Source organism: Nicotiana attenuata, unplaced genomic scaffold, assembly GCF_001879085.1.
Source record: "Nicotiana attenuata strain UT unplaced genomic scaffold, NIATTr2, whole genome shotgun sequence".
NCBI classification, from domain to species: domain Eukaryota; kingdom Viridiplantae; phylum Streptophyta; class Magnoliopsida; order Solanales; family Solanaceae; genus Nicotiana; species Nicotiana attenuata.
Window position 1 is genome coordinate 121,759 of NW_017671137.1, and position 16,461 is coordinate 138,219.

Sequence of the window (16,461 nt, forward strand, 5' to 3'; positions counted from 1 at the left end):
GGGGGGGGGGGGGGGAGGTTATAAGTATTTTATTTATGGCGATTGTCTATATTTTAGAGAGATTTTAGGGTTTGTTACTTGGTGGCTAAGTCATTTTCCCCCCTATAAATAGAGGGGTTCTATTCCATTGTAATTCATCCCAAAATGAATAAGAATTCTCTCTCTATTTTTCTGTGAAATACTCTTCTTCTTCTTTTATTGTTTTATAACACATATCACTATTTTCTAAAGTTATATATACATGAAAGTTTTGCCGAACTTTACGGGTGCCGGTGACTCCTCTAAATATTGCATAGGTCCGCTTCTAGTTGGTGTCCTGCATAATAATAAAAAATAACCTACTATCCCACCTTACAATTATTGCATAACCTAACCCCTTTTTATATTTGTCATTGTCTATTTTCTCAACTCAAAATTAAAATTTAAAATTTTAGCTTCTTTCTTCTCTTCGTTTTAACAGCTGTTTGAATTTGGCGCCAAGCCCGCCCAAGAAATAAGGAATGAAAATGTGAAAAGCTAAACCCGCCAAATTCGGCCCATTATACCATTCAGAGCAAAGTCAACACCCGCAACTATTGGTCCATTGTCCTAAAAATCCACACGACAAATACCGCAGCCTTATAAACTCTCCGGCGCCGCCACTGACCACCGTCCGCCGCCGCTAATATACCCTCCATGGCGGACATTCAAACCCAGAAAACCAACGTCTGCATCATCGGCAGTGGACCGGCGGCTCATACCGCTGCCATTTATGCCGCACGGGCCGAGCTGAAACCGATCCTTTTCGAAGGATGGATGGCCAATGACATCGCGCCAGGTGGCCAGCTCACGACCACCTCCGAGGTCGAGAACTTCCCCGGTTTCCCAGACGGACTCGCCGGCGGTGAACTCATGGACCGGTGTCGCGCCCAATCCGTTCGATTCGGTACACAAATCTTCACCGAAACAGTAACTAAAGTCGATTTCTCTTCAAGTCCTTTCAAAATCATCTCCGATGAAAGGACCGTACTAGCAGACGCCGTTATTATAGCTACCGGTGCCGTTGCTAAGCGGCTCGTATTCACCGGGTCTGGTGAAGGCGTAAACGGCTTCTGGAACCGCGGGATCTCGGCTTGCGCCGTGTGTGACGGCGCAGCTCCGATCTTCCGTAATAAGCCGTTAGCTGTAATCGGTGGCGGAGATTCTGCAATGGAAGAAGCTACATTTTTAACGAAATACGGTTCAAAAGTGTATATAATTCATAGGAGGGATGAATTTAGGGCTTCCAAAATAATGCGAAATAGAGCATTGTCTAATCCTAAGATTGAAGTGATTTGGAACTCCGCGGTGGTGGAGGCTTATGGAGAAAAGGTTTTGGGAGGATTGAAGGTGAAAAATGTGGTTAACGGAGAGGTTTCAGACTTGAAAGTTTCGGGTTTGTTTTTTGCTATTGGACATGAACCTGCTACTAGATTTTTGGATGGGCAATTGGAGTTGGATTCTGATGGGTATGTTGTGACTGAGCCCGGGACGACAAAGACTAGTGTTAAGGGTGTTTTTGCTGCTGGTGATGTTCAAGATAAGAAGTATAGGCAAGCTATTACTGCTGCTGGTTCAGGTACTTTTTTGGTCTTTGTTAGTTTGCTTTGTTGAGCATGGCTACTGCTTCTAGCCTTCTCTATTTGTTGTGTTTGAGTAGTATCATAGATTTGGAATTATACAGTGCTGATTCACCCCTTTTTTCAACAAGAAAAACTATGCCTCACACCAAACTATTTTGAGTCGGGCTATATGAATCGTTTATTGTTCTGCTAACTTAGAGCTTATTTCGATCCAACAGTCAATAGTTTGTATTGTAAAACAAAATTCTGATTCTCTAAAATAAGGGATTACTAATTTAAGTTAAGTATTCTATACCTCGTTGACTCGTTATTTAATTTACTAAGTAGTTTACAGTTTTGATGTGCACGTTTGGTGAAGCATTACATGTTGGAAAGTGAATATATAGAGACCATTCTTATGTTGGTATTGGCCTAGCAATTTCCAGAGACATTCTTCAGTAGTCTTTTTAAATTTTATTAACAGCAGCGCTATGACGGTGCTGGAACTGTACATAGCATATTACTGTAGCTCCTTTCTATTGCAAGGAGTCAATATTGTCCAAAAGAGTGTCAAAATGAACTACATTTTTTATCTTACACGAGAAAGAATATAACTGTAAGCTCCTATATTTACACAGTGAAATGCCTCTCTTTTGCCGTCAAAACATCCAAAGTTTTGTTATTTTCATATGGTCCATATTATGCATCTGGAATGGTCTTCGATGTAGTCTTGAGATGCTTCTTTAACTTCTGACTTCTCCTACTATTGGTTACATCTTTCAGCTTTTTGAGCGTCATCCGTTTTATGCCAAAATAAATTGTGAAAAGTCCCCAGATATGCCAGGACATTGAATAGTGCAACAGTAAGGTGGTATGAGTCTTACTATGCCTCATTGCACAAAAAGAATTTGGTGCACATGCTTATCCCCCCTCTCTGTAAGTTAGCTTGAGTTAGACATGCCTTGTCTGATGCAATCCAAGTCAAATACATTACCTTCAGGGGTGCTTTGCATTTCCATAATATTTTCCATGGCCATTGATTACACCTTGCATTGCTATTCTGTAGTCTGAAACAAGACTTTACAGTGCAACATCCATCCGTCTCTGCCTTCCAAATCAACCTATCATTCTGTGAAGTTAGCTCCTTTAAGGCTTCCAACTTCTCAGCGATTAGTGCCCATTTTATCTACCATTCCGCAAAGGCCTTTCTTTCCATCATTCCCAGTAAACGATCAGTTGACATGGAAATACGCCTTCTAGATCCAATTTGTACATTACCTCAGGTTTTTTCTGTCTCAACCTTGTATTCAGGCATTCATTTGCAACAAGGGATGCATCAATGATCTGTCTCCATGTATAAATGCATTCTGATTGTGTGGTACCAGCTTTGTTACCAATCTTTTCTATCTTTAGCTCAATACTGGCAACAAATTTGTATGCACTTTGGCAACATTTTCACTCAACATTCTTCAGTAAGTCTAATTAACTCTTCTTTGTATGAATGGATTAGGAAACTGATAGGATTAAACCTTGGAATACTTTGCACGTACATGGTCGTAAATAGTTATTAAAGTAATCCAGTCCCCGATTTTGAAATTAAATTAGGATTTTTTTGTTTGTTATACATTCTCAAAAAACTGGGTTTGGTTTATTATACTTACTCCAGTTTGGTGATTCGCTATTGTTAATCAAATGCTTAGGATTTAACAATATCACGTGACGACTGATTGTAGGAAAAAATTAAAAGCGGAGCCAGGATTTGAGGTTTATGAGTTCTGAATTTGCCATCAAACTCATAGCTCGTTTTAGTTATTGGGTTTGCAATTAAATATTTATACGCATGTGATAAATTCTCTAATACAATTACAAGGTCTAAGCAAAAGTTACTGGGTTCATTCAAACATGTATATAATACCTTAGCTCCGCCTGCGGAAAAAATGATCTAACGTTAGCAGTTTGGCTCTGGTTGATTTAGTAGATGGAACTCCTCAATGCCATTTAAGAGAAAGAGAAGGAAAATGTCATATAAGAGATACGAGCAGTACATAATGAACTCATATGGAAATTGATTCAGAGGGGATTGAGGCACCATGCCACTCCATAACCAGCATTTCTGTTTAGGCATTGTAAATAAAATTGTAACATGTTACCCAAGGGTGTGTCTTACTAGTCAATAAAGTGGGATGAGAACCATGAAGTCTCAGGTTTAAATCTCAACGGAGGAAAAAAAAATACTAGGTGATTTCTTCGCATATGTCTAAGTATTGATGGATAGAGTTACTCAGTACCTGTGCTGGTACCTGGTAGAATTAGTTGAAGTACACACAAGCTGGACCAGACACCATGATTATCAAAAAATATTTGAGGTTGAGTATGTTCTTTTAAAACTGTTGTGGAAAGGACATTGTAACAGAAATTCTAACATGGTCATAAGGTAGATTTCTTTTCCCTATTAGAGCTTTTCTCATCAAAAGCAATCAGAGTATAAAACAACGCAGTTGATATATGAGTTAGTGAATTTCTGAGTGAAGTGTTCTTTAGGTTTAGGAGAGGAGGTCACTTGATTATGGTTTAAATGTCACCCAAGGTTTTGCTGGACTTAGGTGTCTTCATTACTCGGTGATTTGTTCACAATTATTACTTACTAGTGAAAAATCACTTCCAGCTCAACAGAAATGCCAAAGTAATCGATAATTAACAGTAAATTTGTTGGCCTGGATTCATCGAAAAAGATTTTTACCTCTATAGTGCATTATGATGGTATCTCGTACAGATGACTGATTTGAAAGCAAATTCCTGAGACAGGTGAAAGGTTTTTCACGCAAGGGAATAGTGCAGTACATTGACTACAAGAATATTTTTTTTTTGGGAGATTGTTTCAATTCCTAATGCTTGATATGCTCGAGAGATGAAAATAATTTAATAGAAAATTGGTTGTCAATTATTTTGTAAACTAGCATGGATACTTCAAAGATTGAACCTATCAAGTCAAAATCCTAAATTAGCCTCTGGTACCTTTTTGTGGCCTTCCTCTTTTTTCCTACTTGTCCATTGTCGTACTGTCAGAGTGAGTGTGAGATTTGTTGTCAGTTTATTCAGTTTGTGACAATGTCAGCAGATGTGAAACCATGGTGAATGAAGGAAGAAGTCTCAAAGGACCGACAATTTTGGAGGTCCATGAAGACGTAGGAAAAGATAGGGCATAATGGAAGAAAAAAATCTATATAGGAGATATAGATTAGTTTACAACATGTTTTAGGCGTTAGCAGTTTTACTATAGGTCTTTTTTTCTAGGAGTCGTTTAGACTTTCGGAGACTTGTATGTTTAGCAAATACACAAAACTTCTAATACAACTTATCTGTATTTGCATAAACATTGACATGAGATGAGTTTGAATGGTCTAACGTGGTCAGTAAGGTTTCATATAGACGACCCCAAGTTGTTTGGGTCTAAGGCATAGTTGTTGCTATTGTTGTTATGACAATGTCAGTGCTGGTGAGATCACATAAGGTCTGTAGACAGTCTTTTGCAATTCTAACAGAACTTTTGTGTGTGTGAGTACTGATTGGTTACAGGATATAAGAGTATTTCAGTTGATGTTTGCTCGTTTTAGTCTTCAATGTGGAAACATTTGAACTTTAAACTTCACTTTTCTCTCAGGATAACTGATAGCCTTACGTCACAATTGGGACTCTAAGATGTTTCTTCTTTGAATTTCATATTCTGTAGGATGCATGGCAGCCTTGGATGCAGAGCATTACTTGCAAGAAATTGGTGCCCAAGAAGGAAAGAGTGATTGATAAGCATTGGTTCTTTTAATTTAGAACTGAATTTATGTTGCAAAGAACGGAAATCAGTCTAGATTCCACATATCTGTTCAAAGAAATTATTGTCATCATGATTTTTATGGATGTGAAGGAACTTTCTTGTAACGATTATCCTAGCAGTTGGATGGATGCAATGGCTAGCATCAGATTTGTTGTCATTCTATATTGTGGCAAAAGCTTTCGTACTTTTGCAGATGTTATTTTGCACTCAAGACCCAACTTTCCACAAAAAGTAAGCCTCTTTATTTACAGTAACTACCCAAAACAGCTAAAGAGTTATGCTGTGACGTCGTGAAAATGATTTAAGTATATTTCTTGTTTTTTTTTTTTTAAATTTTAGTTCCCCTCCCTTTTGATTCCCCTTTAATCCTCTCCTTGTTGGAGCTATTGCTCCTTTGATGATTCGATCCTACGACCCTGGGGTTCTTGGGCATGTTTAGACCTGGCTGAATGTGATGTAAATGCCATAACTTTGGGTTGGAACAACATATGTTTTAGTTAGTAGTACAGGCATGGTCTTTCTTGCCTCACTGTTTTAATTGCAACTTGCAAACAAAAGAATTCTGTTTTTATAAAGTGTGCGCAGATCATTTCTTTCTCATTTGAATAACAAGCGTGCTTGCGTGGGATGCAGGTGTGGGGCGGGTTCGAGCGTAGGCGGAGTGGGTTTAAGATTTTGTGGTGTGGCGTGGGTTGAATATTTTTTTTAAAAATTCACGCGGGGTGAGGCGGGTGGATGTTGGTTAAAAAGCTATCTAGGGCGGGGCGGGTTTAAATTTTGTGGTTAAAACAGAACCTGCCTGGCTGCCCCCCACTTGCCCTGCCCCATTGCCATTCTTATTTTGTCGGTTGCCACCAAATCAAATGATAATGGGCACCATAGCTGAAAACCTTCTTAGCTCAGCCCAGCGTTCTTCCCACGATAGAAAGATCGATCCAGGATTTATACTCGACAGGTTCAACCTTTAGATTCTTATCAGTTACTTATATACTGCTGAACATTTACACTATATAAATTATGAGTATTAGAATTTAATATTTGTTGAAATTTAGAATATATAAATACATCGTCTCAAAAATAACTGTATTAAGTCATACTGAATCCATACTAAATCCCCTCTGCCAAGTAACATGGTTTTGACAATAGAGAGAGCAAACTTCACTTGTCGAATGTTTCGTGCATGTCTTCCCTTTGCATCCAGGAAAAAACTCAACTCTTCGCGCTTCAGGAGTGGGATTATCTGATTTCAAGGGGTTCCTTCGTTAAAAAATTATACTGTGCAAATAAGGTAAAAACAAATTATTATGTACAGCCGAACCTCTCTATAACTGTCTTATTTAGTTCCGATATTTTTTGGTTGCTATAGTGAAATGTTGTTATAGAGTACATATATTATAAGAAAACATAAAAATTGGTTCGACAAAAAATTTGATTTTTATAGCGAATGACTGTTATATTGTATCCATCGTTGAATCTCCTTTAAAAAGGAAAACTCTTAGTTGTAGTGACAAAGGTGCTTCAGAAATGGCTTTAAGTCACTTTGAGTTCTAAGTGTGATATTTTTGCCTTTTTTTGAATCTCCTTGTTTCCGCCACTAATTATGTTGTATTTAACTTATAAAAATTGCCAGATCTATTCAAGCCATGGTTATTGTAATTCTAGTTCAATGGTACCTTATTACTAACAAAGCAAATAGGCACTATAATATTGTACGTACTTGTAAGTAGTTATGATCACTATGATGTCCACAGACACCACATTCTTGGTCCTCTTTTTCAGGGTAGATTTATATTATAGTTATCCCTTTGATTGATGAAAATATATAGTAGTAATACTTTATCAAAGACTTGATGAAAGACTAGGCTAGTGCATATTTTATGCCAGATAACGATCTTAATATGAACTAATTAAGGTAGTTGAGTCTTCATCCTACCTACCAATCATTGGTGCATAGTGGTGGCAAAACGGATAAAAATAATAATTATTCATCCATATTAAAAAATGGATTGGATAATAAATTATTTAAAAATGGATCAAATATAAATAAGATCCATATTATGCACTTAAAAAAATGGATAACTAATGGATAACCAATGATTTTAACTTTTATATTTGCAATGATTCAAATTGGAGGTTCCTCAAATTTGAGAAACTTGAAATTCTTGTAAAAGTGATCATATTCAAGAAGCCATGGATAATATTATCTGCCGGTTAACTTATTTTTTTCCGTATTAAATAGAAGTCGAATCAAATATTTTATCCGTTTTCGTCCGTCCATGCCTGACTTGACCCGCCGTGGTCGTTTGACACACCTATTGATTGTAGTTATAAATGGAGCAAAATATAGGTGATCTAATAACATCAAAGGTCACATTCAGAGGAAAAGTATGGTGAATTGCACTTGGTAAGAAACTATAAGGGTGGCACTACTTTCCTTCTAATTTATTGTCCCTAGTTACCAGTCATATATCTGCTGTGATGATTTTGACAACTCGTGCATATGGGCATTGGATCACGAAAAGGTAAACTTATGATATATTTCCTGTAGAGAGGAATAAAACTCTTGCCATTGGTTACTTTTTGACGGTTCGATAATATAAAAGGCGGCTCGATATAATTAGTGACCTAAAGCTAAAATCGATATAATTAGTGACCTAAAGCTAAAATTTTAATAAGAGGCCTTAAACTTTTTTAAATAGTAGTTATATATATACTAGGTATGCCAAAAGCCAAAATGATCAAATTATAGGTCAAGTAGGGTATCCAATATTTATGGGATTGTTTACTTTTGTTGGTCTAGCAGTTACATCTTCAACGACAGTAATATTTGGCCATGTTATTTCCAACCCCATTACACTTCTTGGTGAAATTGGTGGATTCTTGACAATAATCGTTGCAATTATTGGAACTAGCCTAGCCACAATTAGTACTAAGATTGCAGCCAATGTCGTCGCGCCAGCTAACAGTGGCGGAGCCACATTAAAGCAAGTGACACTCCTTCGCCGAAAAATTACACTATTTTGTTAGATAATTTTTTTTAATTTTATGTATATTTACTTTACGTTGACTCCCCTTGACTTTTTGATATATCTGATTATTTATATTTTTACATCCCTTGATAAAAATATTGGATCCGCCACTGCCGGCTAAGACCTTAGTCAATCTTAGCCCTTCAAAATTCACTTTCAGAAGAGTTGCACTTCTAACAGCATTGCTAGGAATTGCATTCCAACCTTGGAGATTACTAAATCAAGTGATAGCTTTTTGTATACTTGGTTAGTTGGCTATTCTGCAATACTAGGACCAATTATGGGCATACTTTAGCAGATTATTATCTCATTCAAAGGATGAATTTAAGGATCAAAGATTTGTACACATTTGACTTCAATATTTCCCTTGCATTTATCTGTGTAGAAATCATATTCCCTCCAGCGCAATTTATGTGACGGTGGTGTTTGAATTTTGAGAAACAAAGAGTTGTTCTTTGATCGTAATTTCTTCTATTGCCTTCTAAATATTTTAAATTTAAATATTATGAGTTATAATATTTCTTGTTAAAACTCTGTATTCAAAAACCAGAAAACTAGAAACGTTAGTTTAAAATACGAAAGATGAAAAAATTTCGAGCCCACAAGTTTCTTGTGTTTCCTTAAGGAATTTAATCCCCTCACAATGCTCAAGGTTGCGGATTAATTCCTCCCAGGATATAACGGAATAACTATTCTGTGATAGCGGCACTTCAAATCACAGAATTTCGGCGAACTCAAATGGCGGAGCAAATCACACAAAATGCTTACGTTTTTGTGACGACCCGACCGATCGTCTCATGAGTTACCGGTCCGTTTACCCCCATTTCTGCTTTTGTTTGCTTTGTTCATCTGTGTGTTGAGGTATCAGGTTAGTCGAATTGAATCCGGAATGATTTTGATAAGGTTTGAGACACTTAGTCTCTTTTAAGAAGGTTTATGTTGGAAAAAGTCAACCGGATGTTGACTTATGTGTTAGAGGACTCGGATGTGAATTCTGATGGGCCGGTTAGCTTCGGGAGGTGATTTATGACTTAGGAGCGTGATCGGAACTGGTTTTGGAGGTCCGATGTAGAATTGGACTTGAATTGGCGAAGTTATTATTTTGGCGATTTCCGGTTGGTAGGTGAGATTTTGATCCGAGGGTCGGAATGGAATTCCGAGAGTTGTTGTAGCTTCGTTATGTCCTTTGGGATGTGTGTGCAAAATTTCAGATCATTCGGATGTGGTTTGGTTGGGTTTTTGATCAAAAGCGTGTTTCGGAAGTTTTTGGAAAGCTTAGGCTTGAATTCGATGTGAATTGATGGATTTGGTGTTGTTTGGGGTGTTTTGATGGTTGGAACAAGTTTGAATAAGGTTTTAGAATGTGTTGGTACTTTTGGTTGAGGTCCCGGGGGCCTCGGGATGATTTCGGATGGCTAACGGGAAGAATTTGGACTTATGAAATTTCACAAAAATCTGCTGCTTCTGGTGTTTTCGCACTTGCGGCTTGGGAACCACAGGTGTGATTCCGCACGTGCGAGGGAGGAGACCGCATATGTGAGAGTTAGTTGGATGGGCAGTTTCCACAGAAGCGGTCGAGGAGGCCACATCTGCGAAGTCGTAGATGCGGAAGGGCTGTCGCAGAAGCGACTTTTGGATTTTAAGTGAGATCCGCAGAAGCGGACTTGTGACCGCAAATGTGGTACCGCAGAAGCGGTGGAGGGGTCGCAGATGCAAAAACCCCTGGGCAGACTGTATATAAATCCTTTCTTCGCGATTTTTGAAGGGTTTCACCATTTTAACTTCGGATTGAGAGCTTTCGGTCGATTTTGATGGGAGATTTCAAGAGAACTTCGATAAGGTAAGGGTTTTGGACCTAAAACACACTTCTATGGTAATATTTCATGGATTGGGACTGAAATTTAAGGAATTTAAGGACTAAAAAATGGAGGTTTAGGGCTTGAGTTTAAGAGGGCTTAATTGAGGAATTGAGGAGTCAATTGGACTCCGATTCTTGTGTTTTTGATATGTATGAACTCGTGGAGTGATAAGGAACCTGTTGATGTAAAAATTTCTGAGTTTCGAGAAGTGGGCCCGGGGCCGGGTTTTGGTAATTTCGGGATTTGTGCCCGTTATTGATTGTTTCCGCTTGGGCTTTGTTCCCTTAGCATATTGTGATGTATTCGTTCTGTTTTTGGATAGATTCGACGCGCGTGGAGGCCGATTTGAGGGGCAAGGGCGTTGCGAGCTAGAGATTTCGCCGGTTCGAGGTGAGTAATGATTGTAAATGATATTCTGAGGGTTTGAAACCCCGGATTGCACATCGTAGTGCTATATTGAGGTGACTTGCATGCCGGATAGCGAGCGTGGGGTAGAGCACCGTTGGGGATTGTGACTTGGTCCGTCCCGATTGATGAATTTACCGTGTATTTGACTGAAACTTACTTGTTATCATTATGATTTGGGTTGATTGCCATATTTGGGCTTCGTGCCAACTATTTGAACCCTTCGGGGATTATTATCACTGTTTCCTCACTGTTTTGACTTATTACTTGAACTCAGTCATACTGTTTTTCCACTGTTTTACAACTCAGCCATTTTTACTCAATTGTGAGATTTAAACGATATTTCTAAATGATGATTTGGGCTGAGAACTACTGTTTTACTAATGCCCGAGGGGCTTGTGATGATTTTATCTGACTGAGTGAGGCTGAGGGCCTGTGTTGTGAGGATACTATGGGATCGGGCTGCGCGCCATAGCAGTGTTATAATGGTACCGATATGAGGCCGAGGGCCTGGATTTGATGCCACGAGAGGGCTTGATATTGTGCTTGGGCCGTAAGGGCCCCCTCCCGGAGTCTGCACACCCCTAGTGAGCGCCGTCGACGATATATGGACTGGGCTGCACGCCGCAGCGATATATGGATCGGGCTGCGCACCGCTGCGGTTACTATATGATTCTGATTTATGTGTTTATTTTGTTTCATTTGTCTGCCATTACCTGTTGTCTGTGTTACTTCACAGGGTATCTACCTGATTGCCTGGCACTATCTGTTGAGTGAGTGTTGTGCCCGAGGGGCGGATTTCTGTGCTTATCTGCACTAATTGTTTTGCATTTATTTGCATAACTGTTGAAAAAGTCATTTTCAAAAGAGGTTTGAACTGAGCTAAGATGTTTTCTAAAGATTTCACAACTTCACTGCTTTTTCTCAAAGGGTTTTATAATGCTTCTGTACAGCATGATGATTTGCCTTATGTGATTTCTTACTACTCAGTTATTATTTACCTTTATTACTCACTGAGTTGGAGTACTCACTTTACTCCCTGCACCTCGCGTGCAGATGCTGGTATTTGTTCCCCGATAGCGAGTTTNCCGGCTGTAGACTGGTACCGCAACTGCCGTTTTCCCTTTGTATCGACCTCCTCGCGCGTCGAATCTAGTCAAAATCACAGCGAATACATAAATATGGGTTAAAGAAACATAACCCAATCAAAAATACTCGAAAAGTACAAAAATTCACGAAGTTGGTAAAACCCGAGCCCCGGGCCCACTTCTCGAAAAATTCTGAAAATCACACCAACGGATTCCTCGTCTCGCCACGAGTCCGTACATATAAAGTTTACCGAAAACGGAGCTCAAATGGCCTTTCAAATCCTAAAAATTCGTTTTCAAAAACCAAGCCCTAGTTCTTCACAATTTCTACCCACTTTCATGAATTTAAGTGTTGATTCTTCCATAAAATGGTGTTTTCTAGTCAAGAGACTTACCTCAAATCAATACCCGTTGAAATCCCCGTCAAAATCGATCAAAAAGCTCTCAAGGCGGTGTAAAAATGGTGGGAAAATGATGGGTTTCGCGACTGAAATAACCCTTAAAACTATTCTGTCCGCCCAGTCTTTCCTCTATGCGATCACAACACTACTAATGCGATCGCATATCACAATCTCAAACCTCCCAAAAATTCCTTCTACGCGATCGCAGAACACCCCTTGCGATCGCAGAGCACTCCTTTCCTCTTCTACGCGATCGCACACCTAGCCACGCGACCGCACTGACCAAACTCCCAGACCTATGCGATCGCAGAGCCCTTTACGTGATCGCATAGTGCAAAAAAATCTGAGCTCCCTCCAATTCTTCTATGCGATCGCAGCCCTGTGCTCGCGATCGCGAAGAGCTAATTTGCTCTGCAAATTTCTGCTGCATTTTTCAACATCAAAAATCCCCGTTAGCCATCCGAAATCACCCCGAGGCCCTCGGGACCTCAACCAAAAGCACCAACATACTCCAAAACATCATAAAAACTTGTTCCAATCACCAAAACACATCAAACAACACAAAAATCATCAAATTACCACGGATTCAAGCCTAAGTTAAACTAAAACTTCCGAAACTTGCATTTGACCAAAAACCCGACCCAACGACGTCCGAACGACCTGAAAATTTGCAGACATATCCAACATCACCTAACGAAGCTACTGAAACTCTCGGAATTCCATTCCGACCCTCGGATCAAAATCTCACCTACCAACCAGAATTCGCCAAAATTCAACCTTAGCCAATTCAAGCCTAATTCTACACCTGACCTCCAAATTAAATTCTGACTTCACTCCTAAGTCACAAATCATCCCCCGAAGCTACCCGAACCACCGGAACTCACATCCGAGCCCTCTAACTGCATAGTCAACTTCCGGTTGACTTTTTCCAAAGCAAGCTTCCTTCAAAAAGGCTAAGTGCCATATTTCCAACTAGAACCAATCCAATTCTACCCGATCAACTCAATTACTGATATTAAATCATGGAGGGACATAATATGGGGGAAACGGGGCGGTAACTCACCTGATGACGGGCCGGATCGTTACATAGGAGCGTGATCGGAATTAGTTTTGGAGGTCCGGTGTAGAATTAGGCTTGAATTGACGAAGTTAGTATTTTGGCGATTTTCGGTTGGTAGGTGAGATTTTGATACGAGGGTCGGAATAGAATTTTGAGAGTTGCTGTAGCTTCGTTATGTCCTTTGGGATGTGTGTGCAAAATTTCAGGTCATTCGGATGTGGTTTGGTTGGGCTTTTGATCAAAAGCGTGTTTCGGAAGTTTTTGGAAAGCTTAGGCTTGAATTCGATGTGAATTGATGAATTTGGTGTTGTTTGGGGTATTTTGATGGTTGGAACAAGATTGAATAAGGTTTTAGGATGTGTTGGTACTTTTGGTTGAGGTCCCGGGGGCCTCGGGATGATTTCGGATGGCTAACGGGAAGAATTTGGACTTATGAAATTTCACAAAAATCTGCTGCTTCTGGTGTTTTCGCACCTGCGGCTTGGGAACCACAGGTGTGATTCCGCACGTGCGAGGGAGGAGACCGCATATGCGAGAGTTAGTTGGATGGGCAGTTTCCACAGAAGCGGTCGAGGAGGCCACATCTGCGAAGTCGTAGATGCGGAAGGGCTGTCGCAGAAGCGACTTTTGGATTTTAAGTGAGATCCGCAGAAGCGGACTTGTGACCGCAAATGTGGTACCGCAGAAGCGGTGGAGGGGTCGCAGATGCAAAAACCCCTGGGCAGACTGTATATAAATCCTTTCTTCGCGATTTTTGAAGGGTTTCACCATTTTAACTTCGGATTGAGAGCTTTCGGTCGATTTTGATGGGAGATTTCAAGAGAACTTCGATAAGGTAAGGGTTTTGGACCTAAAACACACTTCTATGGTAATATTTCATGGATTGGGACTGAAATTTAAGGAATTTAAGGACTAAAAATGGAGGTTTAGGGCTTGAGTTTAAGAGGGCTTAAATTGAGCATTTGAGGGGTCAATTGGACTCCGATTCTTGTATTTTTGATATGTATGAACTCATGCAGTGATAAGGAACCCGTTGATGTAAAAATTTCTGAGTTTCGAGAAGTGGGCCCGGGGCTCGGGTTTTGCTAATTTCGGGATTTTTGATATTTTTCGATTTTCTTCGCTTGGGCTTTGTTCCCTTAGCATATTGTGATGTATTCGTTCTGATTTTAAATAGATTCGACGCACGTGGAGTCCAATTCGAAGGGCAAAGGCGTCGCGAGCTAGGGATTTAGCCGGTTCGAGGTGAGTAATGCTTGTAAATGATGTTCTGAGGGTTTGAAACCCCGGATTTGCACATCGTAGTGCTATGTTATGGTGAGACACACGCCTGTTGACGAGCGTGGGGTCGTACACTGTTGGGGATTGTTACTTGGTCCGTCCCGGTTGATGATTTTACCGCGTATTTGACTGAAAACATATTTGTTATCACTATGATTCGGGCTGAATGTCTTATTTGGGCTTCGTGCCAATTATTTGGACCCTTCGGGGCATTTCTTGATATTTCCTCACTGTTTGAAATATTTACTTGAACTCAGTCATGTATTTTTCCACTGTTTTACTACTCAGCCAGTTTTACTCATTTTTTGAGACTTAAATGATATTTTAAATGATGTTTTGGGATGAGACACACTGTTTTACTATTGCCCAAGGGGCTTGTGAGTATTTTCGACTGAGTAAGGCCGAGGGCCTATGCTGTGAAGAGACATTGATACTGATTTGAGGCCGAGGGCCTGAGATATGTACGCCACGAGGTGACCTGATTGATATGAGGCCGAGGGCCTAGTTGTGATTCCACGAGATGGCTTGTTATTGCGCTTGGACCGTAAGGGGTCCCTCCCGGAGTCTGCACACCCCCAGTGAGCGCGGGTACCTAGTGATGTGAGATTGAGCCCGAGGGGCTGTTATTGTTCTGAGATGTTGCCCGAGGGGCTGTTATTGTTCTGAGTTGTTGCCCGAGGGGCGGATGTGGTGATACTGTACCAGAGGGGCGAGCTTTCATTTATTTACCGCACCTTAATTATCTGTCATATACCTGTTTACTTGTTGAAAGAGGATTTTACTGGATTTCTACTGGTTTTACTGTTTTTAAATGATTTTTACTGCTTTATCATAGAATGCTTTGTGCCTTTCGTAATTTCTTACTTTCAGTCATTATTTGCATTTATTACTCACTGAGTTGGAGTACTCACTTTACTCCCTGCACCCTGTGTGCAGATTCAGGCGTATCAGGTTCCGCTCCGGAGTGTTAATTTCCTCCAGTTTCAGGCGGGCTTCTTCGGAGATTACGAGGTAGCTGTTGACGTCCGCAGCCCCGTGTCTCTATTTCTCTATCTTTCCTGTTCTTTTCAAACAAATGTAGTAGTTTATGACTTAGCAGACTGTATTATGGATTCATAGATGCTCGTGACTTGTGACACCCCGGTTAGGGCTGTGTCGGGTTGGATTTTCCGCATTTTTATCGTTATTTCTGCTACTCAGTGTTAGTAAATTATGTTTTAAACTATTATGTGTTGTTTAACTGTTTTAAAAGATGAGTTGAGTTGAACTGGCTGGCCTTGTCTTCACGAGAGGTGCCATCACGACCGGGTTCGGGGTTAGGGTCGTGACAGTTTTGGTTTAGGAAAAACAATGCAGAAGTTTGAGGGGAGTGATTCGTTGGTGGAAAATAAGGCTAAACCTCTCTATTTATAGCCAGCAAGGTTGAGTCCCAACAGGTGCAAAGGTGCCTGTTCAATGATAAGGTGTCCGCGATCTTCCAATGCGCGAAAATAATTTCGCGATCTTCCAACGTGAAAAATATTTAGAATAGAAAATGTTAAATAATGGAAAAGAAAATAAATTTGGTCCAAAAAATTATCATTCAATCATATCAATTGACCGAAGCCGAAACCGACGACGACGACGCGAGGCACCACTTCTTCTTAACTCTTTAAGAGCTAGAAGATGAGCTTCTATATGTATACACAAAGATTTTCTTTCCTTCTTCCAATGAGGGACAAAGTGCATTAGTAAAGTGAACTAAGTCAAAATTTCACTTCCCTTCATTTCTTTTCCCACCATTTTCCATTCACACCTCTTTTGTTATTAATAACAAAACCCAACATTTCTTAGGTAGTTTTTAAATATGTAAATTTTATTTCGAAAAATGTAAAGATTTTATGTTTAGATGCATGGTCAAAATTAAGAAATCTGAATCTCGGAAAGCAA

General features: G+C 39.9%; 1 protein-coding gene across 1 annotated transcript; it reads left to right on the forward strand.

Moving 5' to 3' along the window:
• Positions 1-463: 463 nt before the first annotated feature.
• Positions 464-5,657, forward strand: LOC109206172 (thioredoxin reductase 2). Its single transcript, XM_019368964.1, has 2 exons — positions 464-1,597; positions 5,311-5,657. The coding sequence occupies exons 1-2, from the start codon at positions 676-678 to the stop codon at positions 5,379-5,381; spliced, it is 993 nt and encodes a 330-aa protein (XP_019224509.1). The 5' UTR covers positions 464-675; the 3' UTR covers positions 5,382-5,657.
• The last annotated feature ends 10,804 nt before the right edge of the window (positions 5,658-16,461 follow it).

What these genes read in the sequence shown, in the direction of transcription:
- LOC109206172 (XM_019368964.1), top strand. Translation starts at nt 676, where the DNA reads ATGGCGGACATTCAAACCCAGAAAACCAACGTCTGCATCATCGGCAGT. An exon ending in TATTACTGCTGCTGGTTCAG is followed by an intron (nt 1,598 to 5,310) that starts GTACTTTTTTGG and finishes CATATTCTGTAG; the next exon opens with GATGCATGGCAGCCTTGGAT.